Source organism: Suncus etruscus, chromosome 8, assembly GCF_024139225.1.
Source record: "Suncus etruscus isolate mSunEtr1 chromosome 8, mSunEtr1.pri.cur, whole genome shotgun sequence".
Lineage (NCBI taxonomy): Eukaryota > Metazoa > Chordata > Mammalia > Eulipotyphla > Soricidae > Suncus > Suncus etruscus.
In genome coordinates, this window is record NC_064855.1 from 51,570,050 (window position 1) to 51,592,558 (window position 22,509).

The 22,509-nt window shown below is 35.6% G+C and overlaps 1 protein-coding gene across 1 annotated transcript in view; it reads left to right on the forward strand.

Annotated features, from left to right (window-relative positions):
* NBEA (neurobeachin) overlaps positions 1-22,509 on the forward strand; it is a 697,365-nt gene that overhangs the window by 152,966 nt on the left and 521,890 nt on the right. The window contains exon 10 of the mRNA XM_049778738.1: positions 623-756. Coding sequence (XP_049634695.1) covers positions 623-756 — 134 coding nt within the window. The remainder of the gene's footprint in view (positions 1-622; positions 757-22,509) is intronic.

Genomic DNA, 22,509 nt, shown 5'->3' on the forward strand with positions numbered 1-22,509 from the left:
TAAATTATCTTTTGATATACAACTTCATAACCAATTGTAATAAAAAGTGGAAGTGCTCTCAAGCAGTACTTGGGGTGAATGGTATTATCTGAGCTATCCCAGTAGTGCTCAGGGTCTTTCAGGGACTATGCCCAGTGGTGCTCTGGTACTGACCATATGAAGTTAACATAGAAAGTTATTTCTTACAAGGCATTTGTCTTACACCCTGTACTGTCTCCTTGCCCTGTTAAAATGTTTTTACTTGATATTTATGTTTAATGATGATAACAAAAGTAATTCATTTGGGGCCGGCGAGGTGGCACTAGAGGTAAGGTGTCTGCCTTGCAAGCGCTATCCAAGGAAGGACCGCGGTTTGATTCCCCCGGTGTCCCATATGGTCCCCCCAAGCCAGGGGCAATTTCTGAGCGCTTAGCCAAGAGTAACCCCTGAGCATCAAACGGGTGTGGCCCGAAAAACAAACAAACAAAAAAAAAAGTAATACATTTATCATGTGTTTTGAGAAATACATTATTTGAAGTCTTTGAACTGTTTTAACTATTGTTTTTTTTACAAGGATACTTGGAACAAAGACATAATCATATAATATGCTACATGAATATATTATTTTTTTGTTTGAACATAGGATGTGAAAGCTATAGTAACACATTCAATTCATAGTGCAATTCATTCAATTGGAGGAATTCAAGTGCTTTTCCCACTTTTTGCTCAACTGGACAATCGGCAGCTCAATGACAGTCAAGTGGAAACGACTGTCTGGTAAGTTTTCTTTTAATATGTAGTTGTTGATACTGCATTTACACTCAAGTTAAGAACGGTATACTCAATGCTGTGTAAATGTATCATAATACTTTTTGTCGTTCATGTGCAAATTAAAGGACTAAGATTGATATATGTATATATACATATATTTACATGATATTAAATAAGCACCCTTGAAATAGTTTTAGCCATAAGAGTTACTTCATTTGAAATAAAATATTATTAACAAATATACTATAATAATTATACAGCTTGAAGTAAAATGTTAGACCTAACCACATCTTTTGCAAATGTTCATTATTTGGATTATGTATGGCTATATGTCAGGTCTAATAAAATTATTAGCATAAAATTTATTAGAAAGAAATGTATTTTAAAAAGTTGTGTAATTTATGTCCTAAATGATGGTATTGCCATGCAATGTTATTTTGGTAAAACTACAACATAATAATTTGTATTAGTTTTCCTTTGTACATAGTTCACACTTGAGAACCAAAATAATACAGTAGTAGTTATATAGATAAACCTTAATTTTTCTTTAAAAAGCATGTTTAATTAGTATGAACAACATATACATGACATTTATGAATCAACAATTTTGAATTAATATAAAAACTAGTGAATTCACGAAGATATATGGCAAAATGTTGAAGATAAAAGTAATAGTTTTCCCATATTATCTAAATTTGCTCTTAACATTTTATCATAATGTTGCTAATCATGTTCTTGCATTGAAGTTAATATTTATGTAGATGGCAAATATGAATATTCCTTGTATATTTATACCATGAGTTGTAAAGCAAGCACAATCTATGTTTGCTTTTTTATCAATACAGGTTAAGTGTAGGGAATTATGAGTAGAAAGCTTTGAAGAGAGAAGTAATCCCAAGGTCATGCCCTGTTTGTGTTAGCTCTTTGCTCTGAGACCTTTAATAACTTAATTGAGAGGCAGATCAGCATAGTAGAAAATGAAAATTTTTGAAAACTTAATTTTATTGATCATTAGAATCATACATGATGGTGCTGGATCCTGATGCCAGCACTCTACATTGTTGGATCTACTTGGGTCATACACACGACACATTAGCTCTAGGTATCTTCCTCAGGGCCTTGCACTATTAAGGTGTATGTTCCACCTATATATGAACTATAGGCTTAATCCAAGATCTTAGTATTTCCTTCTGGGTTTTAATTTGAATTGTTTGCTTTCTATCCTCTAAGATTATATTATGATCATATTATGACCAATGGTTTAACTCTTAAGAAATGGTATGGGGGTTGGAGCAATAGTACAGTGGGAAGAGTTTGTTGTCTTGCATGTGACTGACCCAGGTTAGATCATCCACTTCCCATATAGTCCCCAGAGCCAGCTCAGTCAGTTCTGAGCATCATAGGTGTGGCCTCCCTAAAATCAAATATTTTCCTTCTACATTTCCCGCTTGCCTTCCACAAACACCAACTGAATTCATACTGTAGATAAATATTCAAAAAGTGATGCCCAATTCTGAACTTACTGGGTTTAATCTGCAAAAGAAAATTACTCAAATTTACAAGATGTCTTAAAGTAAGAATTAATGCCAGCATCTATTCTCCTTACAATAATTATTTATAAAGGCCAAAGATGTTAAATGTTAGCGGACAGAAAAATTGCTGAACTACTGGAGATAGGTAGTTAAGTCGATCAGGCACACACAACTTCCTTCTTAATTCAATACTGGAAATACCCCTGATCGTCCAAATATTACTAGGTCAAGTACTGAGCACTCAGGCTCACTAATGAGTACAGCCAATTGTCACTATACTGACTCTTGACTCCTCCAAAGAAAATCACAAAACCAAGCCAAACCACACACACAAAGAAAAGATATAGTATGAAGATAAATTGGAGATGAGGTAGCCATTCAAAAACTCCACATGTAATTTAGATATTTCTTATGAAATTTAAAACAATCCATGATTATTTTTTACCTGAAATGAAATTTGTTGTTTCATGAAGAGAAATTAGTAGCAATATACAGTTTGAAATTTTGATTAAACTTATCATAATAATTTATATTACCTCAAATAGCTATTAAAAATTCTTGCCCAAATTATTCTTAATAAGTTATCTGGTCCATTCATTACAGGCACATGGCTATTTTTATTTCAAAACTCATTGTGGTATTTTGCTGTAATTAGTTCATACTTGCTTTATCATGTAGTTAATAAAATGTGATGGTCTGCATTCTAATTTTTGCTTGGATTTGTCTTAGATTTTTAAAAGGTGATTTATTTTAAATATTTCCTGTAAAAATTACAACTTTTTTAGTGATACATGTTTTTAGTTCGTTATCATTAGAAAAACATAAAATTTGTCACTAAACTAATAACAGGTATGTTATTCTAGGCTGTCTTGTTTCTCTTTGTTTCAAAGTCTTTCACAACTCTGATGTAGTTTTTGTGGACAATTGTATTAGTAATATAATCTTTAATTGTTTAAATTGAAGGGTTGGATACAAGTTTTTGCCTCAGCAGTGCTTTTATCTATCTATCTCTGTCTGTCTGTCTGTCTGTCTGTCTATCTTTCTATCTATCTATCTATCTATCTATCTATCTATCTATCTATCTATCTATCTATCATCTATCTATCTATCTATCTATCTATCTATCTATCTATCTATCTATCTATCTATCTATCTATCTATCTATCTATCTCTATATATATATCAATCATCTTATCTATTTATCATCTTTCTGTATATCTACCCAATCTATCTATTGTTTATTTTTGCTACACACTGAACAGAAGAATTCAGCACTTAGACCTGGCTATTGAACCTGGATTTACTGAGTTCAAGTCAAATGCCCTACCTGCTGTATTATTCCTCTGGCCCCTTTTGATATATATATATATATACATATACATATATGTACATAAATTTATCAAAACACTGATAGACTTTTCTGTTTTGTTCTAAGTATAAGTATAATTTAAATAAATTATTGATTTTCTTTTCTTTTGATATAATCATACATATATACACACACAAAATATATATGAATATATATAAATATAAATAAATATATATATTTTGTGTATATATACATATTTTGGTCTCGCAGGTAGTGCTCGGGGGATTTGGGAGCTAGCTATTACCATTGATATTTAGTAAATCGGGGCAGTAGTTCTATGTGCTTCAAAGATGCTGTGCTTGTGGGCCTTGCGATGCCAGACACTAGCAAGATCAACCTGCAGTTTCTTAGTGGTCTCCAGAGCTGTGCCTGGAGATGGTCAGGAACTCTTGTAGTGCTGGACTTTAATTTTTTTTAAATGTTAAAAGAGGAGTTTTTAAATGGAGATTTTTTCTTTATCCTAAAAACACATTTTTTACACATAGAAAAATATCAAATATAGGAAAATGTTGATAGCATTTGTTTCATGTTTATATCATAAATTTATATAGATGAATTTCACTTTGAAATATGACATATTTCTTATTTTTAGTCATTATTAACTTGCTCCAGACGAATGATAGTCAATTTGAACTCAGTAAATCTCCCTGAGATTGTATTGTTTGAAAAAAATCTGTTTGCATAATAAATAGGTGATGCCATTTCTGTTTCAAGCTAAAGCTTTTATTCTTCATGTATTTTACTCAGTATTTTTTTTTGTGTGTGTGTGAAATCCCTTTTGTTTCTGTAGGGTTACCTTTGTTGTCAGAAGAACCATACTAACAAACATAAATGAGTTTATTCCAAGTAGGAGGTTTACAATTAAAATGATTTATTGATAAAATAATCTTATTTTTGTAGTCATTAAAATGGACTGCAGGAGAATGTTTGTGGCTTTTAAATAATATTTCATATTGTAATTGTTACTACATAAATCTTATGCCTGAAAGTTCGGCTCAGATCCAACTTTTTATTAGTAGAAATGATAGAATTGTAATGATAAATATGTAATATTGTCAGTATTATATTATTTTCTGCATTATGAATTGGAATAGTAGCTCACTGGATTATTTAGAATGAATGCAACAAGATATATAGTTTTACAGAGTAAGCATTCAACAACACAAACTCATTTTAACTTTTACCTCAGTGCAGGTCATCTTAAAGGTTATCAGCTAAAATGACTTAGCAAAAATAGTGATATCACTGATTTTTATATTTAAATATTAAGCATTGTTGATATTAGGGAAATTTGTTTTTATAATAAGAGCCATATAATATTTTTTATTAGTTATATTATTTAGGGAATTTTAAAATAATTTAGTTTAACTTATATTTTGAATTTCAGTTATGGTGATGAAAAATTTATGTATGTATGTATATATGTATGTTTTTTGGGCCATGCCCAACTATGTTCCAGGATTATTCCTGGCTCTGCATTCAGGAATGCAACCTGGGGGCTGGAGATATAGCACAGATGTAAGGCATTTGCTTTGCATGCAGACCCAGGTTCCATCCCTGGCGTCCCATATGGTCCCCAAGGCTGCCAAGAGTAATTTCTGAGCACAAAGCCAGGAGTGACTCCTGAGCACCATTGGGTGTGATCCGCCCCCCCCAACAAAACAACAACGACCAAAAAGAATTACTCCTAGATGTTTTCAGGGAACTTTATGTGATATTGTGGATTTGGGGGGAGAGGGCTTTTGGGCCACATCCGGTGGTGCTCAGGGGCGACTCCTGGCTCTGTGCTCAGAAATCTCTCCTGGCAGGCTCACTTGGGGGACCATATGGGATGCCGGGAATTGAACCCAGGTTCGTCCTGGGCCTGCTGCATGCAAGGCAAACACCCTACCACAGTGCTATCTCTCCAGCCCCAGATGTTGTGGACTGAACTTGGGTCATTTGCATGCAAAGCAAGAGCCTATCCACTGTACTCACTCCCTCCCTCCCTCTGCCCCCCCTCGCCTTGAAATATATTTTTAAACTACTCATGTTCTAGATATAGTGATTAAAACTGAGGAATATTTAACTCATATTTTGTAGCTAGCACCACACTAAATCAAAAAACTTGAAAGTATGTATGATAATTTTTATATAATTATGTGTTTAATGGGGAAAATACTTTTTATTTTTTTTATATTAGCATGCAGCCATTTATCATGATGTAAATATTTAGCCAGCAAATAGAATAAATAATAAGCTTCTTGGAAAAACAATATAGTAATTTTCATATGAGTAGTTTTGTGGGAAGGTTGGATAGGGACGAAGATCTCTAACTAGAACAGGAGACCATTTGCTGCAACAGATGGTCAGCAGTGCTAGGGGCAGGGGTATCACTAAGGCCAAAACCAGTGTGCTCAGGAAACCATGTGGTGTTTGGGATCAGACTTGGGGGATTTACTCTGGCAAGGCACGCACTCTAGTACTGGAGCAATATCCCCATTCCCTTTGATTGAACAAGTATATAGGGCAGTATTAAATTACTGTTGTGATTCTCAAGCACACTAATTCCCTTGATTAATAAACCCAAGTGATCTAAACAATTTAGCTGTTTGGTCATTGCTTAGGAATTGCAACACTTATAATATTTATACTGGCTTATCTCAATCCATGCAGTGTTGAGAATAATAATTGAACAAGTTACTGTTTACTAATTATTTAATAAAATTTCCCATTAAAATAATAAATGATAGGGGCCAGATAACACAGCAGGAGGGCATTTGCCTTGCACTCGGTTGACCCAGGACCAACGATAATGGTTCGATTCCAGGAATCCTATGTGGTCTCCTGAGTCTGCAGGGGCTATTTCTAAGCACAGAGCCAGGAGTAACCCCTGAGCTTTGTTGGCTGTGACCCAGAAACCAAAAATAAAAAAAAATATAAATAAATGATAGGAGCTAAAGAGATAGTAAAGTGGGCAGGGTGCTTGTCTTGCAGGATACTGACCCAGAATTGATTTTCAGCACTCTACATGATACTGTGAACCACCAGGAATGATCCCAAAGCACAGTCAATTATGGAACAAATAAACAAAAATAAATAAAAAGTGATAGTTGTATCAAGAAAACATAAATTTATCAAAACATTGATAGACTTTTCTATTTTCTAAGTATAAGTCTAATTTTAATAAATTATTCATTTTATTTTCTTTTGATATGGATAATCATACACTTTGAAAATTACATAATCTTCTTAAATTTGCCTATATTCCTTTTCTTTTTTTTTGGGGGGGGCAGTGATTTGGGTCACACCTGACAGCACTCAGGAGTTATTCCTACCTCTGTGCTAGAAATCGCTCCTTGCAGACTTGAGACCATATGGGATGGTGGGTTTGAACCTGGGTCCGTCCCTGTCTGCCACGTCAAGGCACCCTAATGCTGTTCTATCGCTCTAGTCCTGTTCCTTTCTTTTTTAAAGAATGTATTTAAGTTCTACAAATTCTTTAGGTAAGGCAAGATATTAAAGATCAACACAGTAACAACTTCTATGTCAGGAACAACATGCTTTGGGGAAAAAACATGTTTTGGGGTACTACTTATAGATCAATTTTTATATAAAATAAAAATTGAACTGTGATGAGTTCTCATTAGTGATAGTGTGATGTAATAGAAATATATTATTTTGATAACAGACCGATATGTGTTCCTACCCCAATTTTATGGTCTACTATTTTATCCAAGGCAAGAGAATGTACAGATATAGCAGCAGAACAGTGCTTGCTGAGTACCTTAGTACTTTTTGCCAGTTACTCTTTATGTTGATGTTAATTGCATAGTTCATTGAATCTTTGCTGACTAAGGGAGGAATATCTAAATTTGTCTTGGTCACAGAAAAAAGTGACTTGTCTAAGGTTCTAACTCTGTCTTATTTCACAGCTGAGAATCACTTTTTATAGTCTGAATAAAATTAGATGGTATGTTCAAGTATCTATCATAGTTTCTTTACATAGAAGATAGTTTTCTTTCTGTTTACTGCAGTAGTTTTTAATCCATTGAGATAATTTAATTTTGTTTTACTACAACTTATTTATAATTCTATTCAGACTAAGCATTTCAGTAGCTAAAATTCAGGTAGTAGCTGAAAATACAGTTTTATTCCAGTTCTTTAGTGCTGAGAATTACCACAATATTCAGTAGATGCTGCTCCAAGGGCTACACCTAGTACTGCTTGGGGGATTTTCAGACATGAACTCTGTGACCCTGGGGAATATGTGGTGCCAGAAATTACACCAGATCAGTCCTAGAGGTGTTTGGAGTGGCAGGGATTGAACTGGTGTTGATGTGTATAAAGCAAACCTTTACTCACTGTACTATTTTTTGAACCCCTGAAAAAAATTCTTTTTTAAAAAATATTGTTGTGGGTAGGAGGTTTTCCCAGACAACATCCAGGGGATCTAGGGGCTACTCAATTGATACTAGGTCCAAACCATATAGTTTGATGTCAGAAATGCACCTCCTCACAAGGCCAAGAAGTGTTAAGTTCCTGGGCTACAGCCATGTTACTTGTTTGACTTTGTACAGCTGGAGATTGAATTTTGGTCCCTTCAATTACATAGACAGTGAGAGAGCCTATATTCTCCCTTGATCATGTATTCTTCATTCTCTTCTTTCACATCTTTTGTAAGTAAATTTTATTCATTAAAAATATTTTCCATGAGCAGGGTATGTGTTTCCATTTCCGCAGGATTAACATCATCAAAATGGCAATACTCCCCAAGGCATTGTATAGATTTAATGCGATCCCTCTAAAGATACCTGTTACATTCTTCAAAGAAGTGGATCAGGCACTTTTGAAATTTATTTGGAACAATAAACACCCTAGAATAGCTAAAGCAATCATTGGGAAAAAGAATATGGGAGGAATTACTTTCCCCAACTTTAAACTGTACTACAAAGCAATAGTTATCAAAACAGCATGGTATTAAATAAAGACAGGCCCTCAGATCAGTGGAATAGGCTTGAATACTCAGAGAATGTTCCCCAGAAACAAAATCACCGAATTTTTGATAAAGGAGCAAAAAATCCTAAATGGAGCAAAGAAAGCCTCTTCAACAAGTGGTGTTGGCACAACTGGCTAGCCACTTGCAAAAAATTGAACTTAGACCCCCAGTTAACATCATGTACGAAGGTTAAATCTAAATTGATTAAAGACCTTGATATCAGACACGAAACCATAAGATATGTAGAACAACATATAGGTAAAACACTCCAGGACATTGAAACTACAGGCATATTCAAAGAGGAAACTGCACTCTCCAAGCAAGTGAAAGCAGAGATTAACAGATGGGAATATATTAAGCTGAGAGCTTCTGCGCCTCAAAGGAAATAGCCCCCAGGATACAAGAGCACCCCACTGAGTGGGAGAAACTATTCACCCAATACCCATCAGATAAGGGGCTAATCTCCAAAATATACAAGGCACTGACAGAACTTTACAAGAAAAAAACATCTAATCTCATCAAAAAATGGGGAGAAGAAATGGACAGACACTTTGACAAAGAAGAAATACAAATGGCCAAAAGACACATGAAAAAATGCTCCACATCACTAATCATCAGGGAGATGCAAATCAAAACAACTATGAGGTACCACCTCACACCCCAGAGATTGGCACACATCAAAAAGAATGAGAACAAACAGTGTTGGCGGGGATGTGGAGAGAAAGGAACTCTTATCCACTGTTAGTGGGAATGCCGCCTAGTTCAACCTTTATGGAAAGCAATATGGAGATTCCTCTAAAAACTGGAAATCGAGCTCCCATACAATCCAGCTATACCACTCCTAGGAATATACCCTACGAACACAAAAATACAATACAAAAACCCCTTCCTTACACCTATATTCATCACAGCACTATTTACCATAGCAAGACTCTGGAAACAACCAAGATGCCCTTCAACAGATGAATGGCTAAAGAAACTGGTATATATACACGATGGAATATTATGCAGCTGTCAGAGAGATGAAGTCATGAAATTTTCCTATACATGGATGTACATGAATTTATTATGCTGAGTGAAATAAGTCAGAGAGAGAGAGAGAGAGAGAAACGCAGAATGGTCTCACTCATCTATGGGTTTTAAGAATAATGAAAGACATTCTTGCAATAATAATTTTCAGACACTAAAGAAAATAGAGCTGGAAGTTCCAGCTCACCTCATGAAACTCACCACAAAGAGCAATGAATTTAGTTAGAGAAATAACTACATTATGAACTCTCCTAATAATGAGAATGTATGAGGGAAATAGAAAGCCTGTCTAGAGTACAGGCAGGGGTTGGGTGTAGAGGAGGGAGATTTGGGACATTGGTGATGGGGATGTTGCACTGGTGATGGGTGGTGTTCTTTACATGACTGAAACCCAAACACAATCATGTATGTAATCTAGGTGTTTAAATTAAATAAAATATATTTAAAAAGAAACAAATATGAGATCCAGAATATGCTGCCTGCAAAAAACTCATCTGAGTTTTAAGGACACACACAGAAAAAAAAAATTTTCCACAATGAAATACTGCAGCTATTAGGAAAAATGAAGTCATGAAATTTGCTTATACATGGATGGATATGGAGAGTATTATGCTAAGTGAAATTAGCCAGAGGGAGAGGAACAGACATAGAATGATTTCACTCATTTGTAGCATATAACAAGGATGATAGTATGGGATTGAAATTAAAAGAAAAAAGAGATGATGGGCAGAATAACCAATCCATGTTAGAAGGCTTGCCACAAATAGCAGAGGATTGCAGTTTGGGTAGAGAAGAGACCACTATGACAGTGATAGTTGGGAATGACCACTCTGAACAAAAAACTGGGTGCAGAATGGAGATAAAGTTATGTGCATGATACCCCTTCAGTAATAAGATTGTAAACCACAATGTATAAAAGGAAAAAAAGATGTAAGAGAGAGTGTGAGACCAAAAAATGTCTACCCTAGAGGTAGGAGGAAAGTGGGAAGAAAACTGGGAACATTGATGGTAGCAATTGTATACCTTTAAAGTATGTTTTACATCATATGATTGAAACTCAGTCATGAACAACTGTTACTGCATCTCACAGTAATTTAAATTATTTATAAATTTAAAATAAAACATCAACAAATAAACTCTCTTGGTTTACTAAAAATATAGAGAATTCCACAAGGCATATACAACAATTCTGTCATTGATAATTTTGTGTTTTTTTGAAGGGTTTTGGTGAATATGTGTTTGTGCTCAGGGATTACGTTTGGCTTTTTAGTCAGGAATCACATCTGAGAGATTTGGGGTACCATATAGGATCCTAGAGATTGAATCAGTTCTCTATATACAAAACAAAAGACAAATGTCCTACCCACTGTACTCTTGCTCCAGTTCTTGTCATTGATAATTTTTAACTGTGGGAAATGTTTGAGGCTCATTTACTTAGTAAATTTCAACTGTTTTCTCTCAAAAACGTATCGTTTTCTTTTTTTTTTTAATTTTAATTGTGGCCAAAGTAAATTACAAATATTTCACAGTGATATCTAAGGTACATAGTGACAATAAATGAGGGTTAGTCCCATCACCACCAGTGTTGTCCTCCCTCATCCCTGTCTGTTACCAGCATGCATCCCATATCTCCCTCCTTTACCCTTCAGAATGCCAGTGTAGCTAGCATTTGTACTGCTTATACACTTGTACTTCTTGTTGTAGTTTGGGTATCAGTTCTGTTGTCATTAACTTTGGGTTTGGAGTTTAGTCTGATTTTTTTTGTTCTTTTACTACAAGTTCCAAGTTCGTACAACTGTCTGGTCTTGGTTCCATCCATTTTCCCCTAATTTGTGAGGCTGAATAAGATGATTCAAGTATGTGATTCTGTTTGAGATAAAAAAGAAAAGAAAAAAGAAAGAATAAAACTGGGAGGAGTCCATCTAGGTGTTATAAATATCTAAAGGGAAAAAAGAAGAAAAAGGTACCAAAAAAACAAAAACAAAAACAAAACAAAATAAGACAAAAACCAAACCAAACCAAACCAAAAAAATACAAAAACAAAGCAACAACAACAACAAAGACATAATACAAAAAAGAACAAACCAAAAACCAGAGCCGGCAACTACGAAAAACAAATAGGCAACAAATAAAAACAAAACAAAACAAAAAACGAACCAAAAAACAACAGAAAACAATTTAGTAAAAATCAGCAACTACATAAAGTTTGTATTTCCTTTTTTTTTTTTTTTTTGCATAGGCACAGTAACACAGTAAGTATTGGGGAAATAAGAACAGAAATTTTCTTGGACTAAGAGGTACCGGGTTTCTCTGCCCCTAAATCATATTGTCATGGGACCAACTACCAGCGCTATACTCACTCATTTACACATCCCAAGGTCTTTTTATGGTGCCAGGCATTTTCCGCTGAGTTGTGGATGATAAGGTCAGGCCTCTCTAACTAGAGGTCTTGGTATTTACTCTGGTCATAGGATGGAGCTCAAGATAGAGTCTTTCTTTACAGTTCTAGAGGTTTTGTTCTATCACTGTTATCATAATCAGTCTTTTATAAATGGTGGTCTTGGTTTTTTCATCCTAGGATGAAGCTTGGGATAGAATTTTTTCATTATGTTTCTAGAAGTTCTGTTCCATCACAGTAGTCAGAGTCAGACCTTTGGGATTGGAGATCCTGGTTTTTGTACATATTCTAGGCCAAAGCCTAGGCTAGGGTCTTTTTTTATTGGTCTCATGGTAAGTATTGCCCAGGCGTGGCTGTCAAAGTCAGTCTTCTGTAGTTGGCTATCTTGTTTTTTTGCACAAATCAAAGGATGATGTGTCTTCTGATTTCATCTTACCCTTAGGACAGGGGTCTTCAAACTTTTTAAAGTGGGGAATACGATCCCTTAGAGAGCAGGAGGGCTGGACTATATGAGCTACTAATTCCTACTCACACTGCACATATCTTATATAAATAAAATGAAAACCATTTATAAATAAACAGATCACACACCATTATTTCAATGGGAACTGTGGTCCTGCTTTTGGCTAATGAAATGGTCAGTGTCCGGTTCCATATTTGTCACTGCCAGCCTTAACAAGTGATGCAAGTGGGCATCAGTTAATCTTGATCTGGTTGGAGATTTCAGATGTTTCATTCTTGAAAATGTCTGTTCACAGGCATAAGTGCTACCAAAGATGGTTACCATTTTGAGTGCATGGTTCCTGATATTTGGATATGTCTCAGAGGGGAGAGATGCATAGAAATTCAAAAGGTTACTTGACTTAAATGCGTCTTTCATAGAGTCACAATTCTGCAGTTCAGCCAGTTCCATTTGGTAAATTGTAAGAACATTTTCAATCTCAAAAGAAAATGGGCTACGAAAAAGCTGTATGTCCTGTTCATGGAGATGAAGCTCTTTGAATTTAAATTGAAACTCCTTTTGCAACAATTCTAGTGAAGCCAGACATGTTTCCTTTGAGAATGCAACCAATGGTTTGTCTGCTGACAGATTTTGAGTTGTTGGGAGATGACTGAAGTTTTCCTCCTGTACTTGTTGGATGAGAGGCCTAATTTTACTTCAAATGCTTTCACATGCGATGCCGTATCACAGATGAGCTTCCCCTTGCCTTGAAGTTGCAGATTGAAACTGTTGAGTAGCTCTGTTATATCTGTCAGAAAGGCAAGGTGGCATTTCCATTCTGCATCATTGAGCTCTGATACTTCTTGGTTTTTTGAAAGTAGAAAAGCTGTAATCTGCGGAATTAAGTCATAGAAACATTTCAAATCTCTCCCTCTACTCAGCCAATGGACTTCTGTGTGGTACAGAACATGTTCATGGGCAACATTTACCTCAGATAGAAATTTCTGAAATTGTCTGTGGTTTAGTGCATGAGTTCTAATGTAATTAACACAAGATACCACAATTTTCATAACAGAGTCCCACTTCAGTGATTTACAACATAGCGCTTGTTGGTGGATGAGGCAGTATATGGCAATTGGATGAGGATGTTTATGTTTGTCCATCTCTTGTGTAATGTGAGCAATTACTCCTCTCTTAGACCCCACCATGCTAGGAACACCATCAGTTGTATACTGACTAGTTTAACCCAGTCCAGCTCCAAACCATTCACAGTTTGGCAAACCTTTTCAAATATATCTACTCCTGTGGTTGTACTTTTAATACTTTGCAGTGCAACAAGCTCTTCTGTGACTTCAAAATACTCATTTGTCCCACTCATATAAATGAGAAGTTGGGCAGAATCATGAACATCATTGCTTTTGTCAAGTGCCAAGGAAAAATAGTAAAGTTTCTTTGCAGAGTTTTGCAAATGGTGCAGCAAATTTTCTCCCATTCTTCAATCCTTCGTGTCACTGTAACTCCTGAAAGGCTCACTGTACTAAATAAATCGGCCTTCTCTGGACACATCTCTTTGGCAACAGAAATAAGGCATTCTTTAAAAAAAATTCTCCCTCCACAAATGGTTTGCCATTGCGCACTATTAGCTTGGCAACTTGAAAACTTGCCCGCAGTGAGGAAGTATTTAACTGCTTCTGCTTCACAAAAGTATTTAGCTGAGTTGTCAGTGTATGTTTCAGTTGTGATATTTTATCTTTTCTCACTTCTCCAACTAAGCAATCATTTATCTTTATGTTGAGTTTGATAGTGGCATCACAAATTGTATTCTTTGAACACAGCAACTATATTCTGGCATATCAGACACACAGCTTTTTCTTTGTACCACATAAAAAAGTAATCGTAGGTCCACTGTTCTTTGAATATCCTACACTCGCAGTCAATTTTTGTTTTTCTTGACATCATTGTTTCCTAGGGATTCCAAACTGATATTTGTGAAATACAAATATGTGTGTATATATACACAGTGTATGAACCCCCTTTAGTCCCTGATGTGAACATTTACCCCCTGTAGGCTTTTCTAAGCAGACCAGCTCAGTCCCTGATAGTTTTGTAATATCTCCGTATATAATGCCCAAATTGATATGTTCGGGATCAGCATGTGAACACTGAAAAGGAATTGCAAATTTCATATAAAATTTTCAGTGTAACCCCTTTAAAATGCTTCAGCATCGAATCCCTAATTTTCCACATGGGCAATTCAGCACCAAACCCCTAACTTCCCAACCACCGCTCACCCCCTAACTTTGATTTCAGCACTGAACGCTTCACCACTCCCAAAGGGAAATTTTCATATGAGTCACCCACAGCCCAATTGGGCAGAATCCCCCATCTGTCAAAAATTCATTTCTATGGCACTTTTGACTGACCTTTGGCAGTGGAGAGAGTGGAGGAAAACCTCACTGACAGGTAGGCACAGCACACAGACACCATGTTGCCTGGGGGTGGAGCAGGCGCTTTTTTACATCATATAGTCACCCACATGTGGTACTCCTTGCAACGCGGCATCCGGCACCCTCCAGTGGCGTCATCAGCAACGCGTGCACCAAGTGCCAGGCGCAAGGGCGCATCAGCGTCCCTCTCAACACGCCCTCACACCTACCCTCCCAGCACACAACATGCCTTGTGCGGAGCCTTTGACTTCATCCCTGGAAACCATGACACTGAGTGTATATGCTGGCAGGTATCTTGGCAACCAAACAGCACTCACTGCTGGTGGGCCAGATCAGACTCCTCTGTGGGCCACATGTGTTCCGCGGACCGTATGTGTTCCGTGGGCCATAGTTTGAAGACCCCTGCCTTAGGACAACCTGCTCTTAGATCAAGTTATTGCCACTTTCTCTTTATCAGGATGTGATATCAAAACTGGTCCAAGTTGGTGCTAGAGCAGTATTAGGAATTTCCCAGGGGGAGTTTGGTTCCTGGTGCAGTTTCATGGAGCTGTGTCGGTTTTATGTCTGGGGTGTCTTGGGATTGGACGTCAAAACCATATCCTTAACCAAAATTATTTAGCAAGTATAGTCTTTCTAAAAATTAAGCAACACCTAAGTAATTACAAATATCATTGTGAACTTGTATTATCATAAATGTCATTTGCAAATTCACAGAATTACCCAGTTTCATTTTTTCTTTCTTTTTATTATTTTTCTGTTTTGCCACTGTAACCAGGTTTACTCTATTAGAAAAGGTTTAAAAAACTTGATAACATTGTTAAAATCCAACCTTTGAAAAAGTGAAATGCGTTTCTTTAAAGATGCAGAAGTGAGATTAACGCTTAATGTAATATTGTTTCTCCAATGCAGATTTTTCTGATATTTAGTTAATATCAAGTTATACTTTTTGAGTATAGCTCTAAAAGAAACTTTGTTAAGTGACATTATAAATGAAACTCATGCGAAAGCTGTATATATCTTGCATTTAATACTGATATTAGAAGAGAAAAACTATAATTTGTCAGTGCTGATAAGCTAGAATACTTTGGAATTTCCCAAACTTTATTTGGGAGCCTGGGACCTGAGTGGATGCTAGTCCTGCAGGTAAGTACTCAATCCTGAGATGCAGTGTTCTTGGAGGCCATCAGAGCACACTTGAGTTGTGGGGTCTACTGGGGTTTCCAGAGCTACATCTTGTGTTGTTCAGAGGGCCAGGTGGAAGTTGGGATTAAAGTAGAGGCCTGGCACCCTGTATTACATACCCTAGCCCCTAAGTTAGCCCATAAGCTTGTAGATTAATTCTTATGGAGTGAAAAAATTAAACCTAGTATGTATAAAATATTAACATTATGTTATAATATGATTATCTTCTCTTCTCAGTCTGACAAGTTCTTTTATAAAAATTTTATAAAAGCAGAGCCTGTAGAAAATCCCTAGTCACTTAATGAGTGTCAGTTACCAATAAGAAAGGACATTTTGTTTCTTCTAGATTTATGAATCTAATTGACTTAGAAATAACCTATTTTTTCCAAACTGTGCTACCAAGTTATTTTCATGGAAAGTTCTTTCTTTAAACAATTAATTTATTGGGGCCAGAGCAGTGGCATAAGCTGTAGGGCATTTATCTCGCACACACTAACCTAGGATGGACTGCCGTTCAATCCCCTGGTGTCCCGTATGGTCTCCCAAACCAGGAGCGATTTATGAGTGCAAAACCAGGAATAATCCCTGAGCATCACCACGTGTGGCCCAAAAAGCAAAACAAAAATAAAAAAAATTAATTTATTGTTGCTGAAGTAACATTTTTACAGTAATATTAATGCTTTTGAATTTCAAGGTTATTGTACCTTTTTTGCCATCAAGTACCAAACCATCTACCATTGCCCTTATGCCACTTACACAAGATTCTTTTAGACTTTATAGTACCATTCTAATGTTATCTTTGTGGAGTTTTAGTTTTTAATACTTAAATAAGTTTTTCTTTAAAACTTCTACTTTAGCTGTTTTCCGCAGATTTGTAAATAAAAGTATTTGGTTGAAGAAAAATTGAAAATCATAAATATAACTTCGTTGAATATGGATTCTTAACATTATAATTTATATGTTCACACCTCTCATAATTTAGTTATGTGAATCATATATACTGTTATTGAAGGTATTGTTACTTTACTCAGAAAACTTTTCAGGATTTATTAAATCTTTTTATGTCTGCATTTTTTATAAAGAGAAGGAAAGTAAAGTAATCTGAAGCCCAGAGTATTTCTCTTCTTAAGCAGTATTGGTGATGGTGAAGCACACCTGGAGGTCTGTTTCCAGGTCTGTGCTTGGGAATTTGTCCCTGCACTACTTTGAGGCTCAGAAAGTGCCTTGTATTGAATCTAGTTCTTCTGTTTCTAAGTATGCATTCAGCCTTTGGACTATCTTTTAGGCACCCTAAAATATTCCCAATGGAAAGGGCTATGATATACTGGTGTCTTCAACAAGTTAGACTCACTTCTCTTGAACTCACTTCCTTGACTATTATATTCTGTTAATGGATTTTTTTTTAACAAATGATAAAGCACCATCAGGAGAGTCTAATTACTTTAGTAATATAATCTATTGACTTTTTTTTTCTAATGGTACTTGTTTCTTGGCCTGTGGCCTTATTACCTATGCTGAAACTCCAGTTTTTTCTTTCTAGCTACTTTCTACTTAGACTCACTATCTGAGCCATATAGACAGTGTATAAAGCATCGTTCCCCAAATAAAAGCTATTTTATTCCCTCAAGTTTATAGTATGTGTCTTACTGACCCAGCTGTGTCTTATCTTAATAAATGTTTGAGTGTTCAGTGTGAGCTTGAGTATATGTTCTGCTATTGTTGTATAGAGTACTGAATAAAATATTATTCACCTACATATGAGTTCTTTAGGCCCATACAAACGGTGTTTGAACAAATGTTTTCTGCATCTCTCCTCTTCAGAAATACTTTCACAGTTTTCTATTTTCATGCTGAGTTGTGTACTGGTGCTCTTTCTCCATCTTTGGAGAAGGCCATGTTCTCTTGAGCATGTTACTCTACCTTTCTTATCTTCTCCCTCCACTTTCTCAGAATTTTTAAATAAAACCTGTTTTTAATTCATTATATTTAATTTTCCTGCAGTTATTTATTGGTATTTTTTAATTTAACAATATTCTAAGTGTTTTGTTTTTGATACTAGTTTTGTCCATTTTGGAATGAAGGGTGCTGAAGTTTGAGTTATGATGGCAGATTCATTAGTTTCTCTCAGCAGTCACCCACTATTTTACTTCATGTTGTTTGCTGCTATTATTAGGTATTTTATATTAAGAATTGTTATTTCTTTTTAAAACTTTGATCCCTTTACTCTAATGCAATAAACTCCTGTGATGACTTTCCCTTAATGTCTACTGTGTTCAAAATGGCTCTTCATATTTCTTTTGATTAATATTTATATGTGTATGTGTCTATATTTATTTATAGGAGTAGCACATCCATCCATACTTGAAACTATTTCTAACATTTCGTTGTTTTTTTTTCTGGGGGGAGGAGGTTCAGTTTACCACATGGCTGTGTTCAGGGTTTACTCCTGGCTGTGTGCTCAGGAATTACTTCTGGTAATTCTCAGAGAACCGTATGTAGTGCCAGGAGTTGATTCCAGGTCAACTACATAGAAGCTAAATGCTTTATCCATTGTACACTCTCTCTAATCCTGAATTACTCCTGGTCCAAAGACCATATGTTGCCAGGATCAAAACCACTGCATCCAAATGCATAGCTTGACTACAAACTTTTGTATTAGCTCCCTTCCTCCCCCCCCCTCTCTCTTTCTATTTAAAATTATTATCATCACAGATTTCTATTTCCAGCAAACCAGTTGGAGCCACTGATAAAACTAAAGACTTTATACATGCAAGGAATGTAATATTTGATTTAGATGTATACTGACTTGCATGGTATGTGTATTTTCTCCCTCACTCACTGTAAATGAAATTTCTCTATGTTTATGTTATTTACTATGTTTTACTATTTAAAGTGATTTTTTGGTAGAAAACATATTTGTGCTGTTGATTTTTATCTACGTTGATAACCTCTGTCTCTTGTAAATTTAGATATTGATAGTCTAAGTAATTCTGTGTGTACTTGGATTAGTATCTACTATATTGCTTACTATGTCCTAGTTGTTGACTTGCTACCACATTTGGCTGTGGTGAGGGGTGTTGAGTCATATCCCACTGTGCTTAAAACTTACTTCTGACCCTATGCTCTGGGATTACTCCTGGCGGCCTTTTGTGATTATATAGTGCCACGGATTAAACCTTGGTCGGCAACTTGCAAGGAAAGAGCCTTATTTCCTATGCTATAGTGTATCTTTTTTCTCTTGATTCCACTTTTTTCTTTTTCTTTTCATTTTACTGAAGATATGAATTATACTTTATATTATTTTGATTTTTCTCCGAGGGTTTTAAATGCATATTGCTTTCAGTTGTAAGGCCTTGCCACTAGTTATCAGCTGCTGAGTACAGAATAAGTGACTTTGAAGAAGTGCAGAAAATCTCCAAGTTCACTTTCATTGACACACCTCTTTGTAGGTATAAATAGTGATGTAATAACAAAGTGGTCCTATATAGGATTATATAGTAAACATATAAAATACGTTCAATATCATCAGCTAGTAGGCAAATGTGAATAAAATCATGATGCAGTACCTCTGCACATTTGGTAGGATAGCCAAAATGTTTCATGTCCTAGTAAAGATGAGTAATACTTGTAATACATTATTAGTGATTGTGTCATTGATCCAGGCTGACTGTTTGATCATTTATTATGAAATTAAATAGATGTTTAAATTTTTTAGTTTTAGATTTTGTTTTAACTTTTTACTTTATATTCATAAGGAATAATTTGAAAATATATTTACTATAAAGTAATATGTAATATTTATTACTATTATTGAAAATGTAACAATACAAATAAAATCCATCATACAAAGGAATACTATTAAGCAAGTAAAAGAAATAGACTATTGACGTGGTCAATAATGGGTTGAATCTTAGAGACAATTGGCTAAGGTTGAGAGTAGATTCTCAGAAGAATTCCATTTTATATGCATTTGTATAATTTCTTAAAAAATAAAACCCTTTATAATGGAGAAGAGATAAGTACCCAATGTATACTTATTAGAAGGTGTGACTGTAGATGATTAAGCTAATGAGGTGTGTATGTATGTGTGTGTGTGCATGAATCTTTCTGTGTGTGTGCGTGTGAGAGATGAAATTGTATTAAAATTTTTTTTTACTTCACTTAGCATGGTATCTCCCCTTTTAACCAGGTTGCAGCAAATTTAATGCAAGATTATTAAGAATTATAATAGAATACAAAATTTATGTAACACCTAGGTGCTAAGTAATTAATCTTTATATAGTCAACTTTTCCCCTAATTTTTGTTTATTTCTAATTTTTGCACTTCTGTGGAATATTCTTTTTATTATTCTTTTTTAATATAATTTTTATTTTGATCATAGTGGCTTACATATTGTTGAGAATAATATTTTAAGTACATATTTATATAAAATCAGGGGGGATTCCCATCACCAATTTGTCCTCCCTACACCTCGTTTTTGTCCTACCTCCCATATCCTCTTCCCTCACCCCCGGGGCTGCTAGAATATGTCGTCCCCTCTGTACCCAGCCTACTACTTAGTAGTCTTACACCTGTTTGGTCTAGGTGCCTTCCTTATTTCCCCCTCTTAACTGGGAGGCAGGACTAGATAGTTCAAGTTACGTGGTTTTGTTTGAAGAAGAGAAAAGTAATAAACTGGGGTAAAAGTCTAATACGCTGAAAATGGGCGGAATCCTTCTAGAGGCTCTCATCATCGGTTTGAGATACGAAGGAGAAAAACAAGGTGAAACACTCCACCAGTACCAAAAGAAGTGTCAAATATCCAGTGAGAACTCCAACAACGATAAGCACCACAAAAAAAAAAAAAAAAGCCATGATCTTGAGAAAAGAAACATGACAGATAACATAAAGAAAGAAAAGAAAAGAAGAGAAAAGAAAATAAGTATAAATGGGGACAACAACTTCAATAACCACACCAAAACAAAAAAATTGACCAAAAATAGATAGGTAAATAAAAATGATAATAATAATAATAAATGAAGATAAAAATATATATAAAAAATAAACTATGTTTTGTGCATTTTGCTTTTTTTTCCCTCCTGCCCTGACACAGTAAATATTGGGGTCATTCGAAAAGGAAATCATTTGGCCTAAGAGATATGGGGTTTCTCCACCCTTGGAGTATATTGTCATGGGATTAACTATAGACTCTGTTCAGGATCATTTACTCTCCCGGTGGTGCTTTCATGGTGTTAGGAAGAGTTCTGTTCCATCCTGGATGATAAAATCAGATCTCTGTATCTAGAGATCTTAGTATCTGCATGGGTCCAGGAGTGGGACTTATGATGAAGTCTTTCTTTGTGGTTCTAGAAGTTCTGTTCCCTCAGTGTCATTTTAATCCATCTTCTGTGGTTGGTGGTCTTGGTCTTTGCACTGAACCTAGGATGGCACCTAGGATAGCGTCTTTCTTTGTGTTTCCAGAAGCCCCATTCCGTTGCAATTGTCTCTGCCAGACCTTTGGAACTGGGGATCATGGTTATTGTGCTGGTCGTAGTTCAAACCCTAGACTAGGGCTTTTTTATTGGTCCCAAGATATATACAGTCTGGCCATGGTTCTAGCAGCCAGTCATCTGTAAATCTCGATCTTGGCTTTTGGACCTACCAAAGGGTGACAAGTTTTCTGATTTTGTCTTATCATTAGCTGGTGAGGTAGGATAACCTGCTCTTAGCTCAAGTTGTTCCCATTTTCCTCGTTGTCAGGATATCATATTAGAGCTGGCACCTGTTGGTGACCCAGCAGTAATAAGGCTGTCCTGGATGGGATTTGTTTCCTGCAGTGGTTGTGAAGAACTGTGCCGTTTCTATGTCTGGGATCCAGGGTTCAAGGCTGGACGGATGGTGTCTAATCTCCTGAGGTCTAAGTTGAGTCCATGTGACATATTTTCAAGGTAGGAGATATCCTTGTATTGTAAACAATTATGAGTTTCTATCCCTAGTAGATAAGAGCTCTTTTTTATATGTAAGATTTCTCCTTTTTTTAGTGTGCCTTTGCAGGGAAAAATGGTGCTACATTATATTGTCAGTGTATTTGGGGGTGGACAGAGAGGAAAACAGAAATAGGTCATACACCCAAAAAAGATAAAAATAGGAATAAAAATGTATGTGCTCACATATGTATATGTAGAACAGACATTTAAAAAATGAATTAACAAAGTATTGAAAGGTACAAAGTGATGCAAAAGACTACCTTACATTTGGGGAAAAGCAGGTAAATAGGTGGTTTAATACAGGTCTTATACTTAAGTTGGAAGTACAGGTTTTCCCATTGTCTTTTGGGTTTTTCTTGTGGTGTGTGGGTACCCAGGCATCTTTCTATCACACCCCCTGACCTTCTTCAGATTG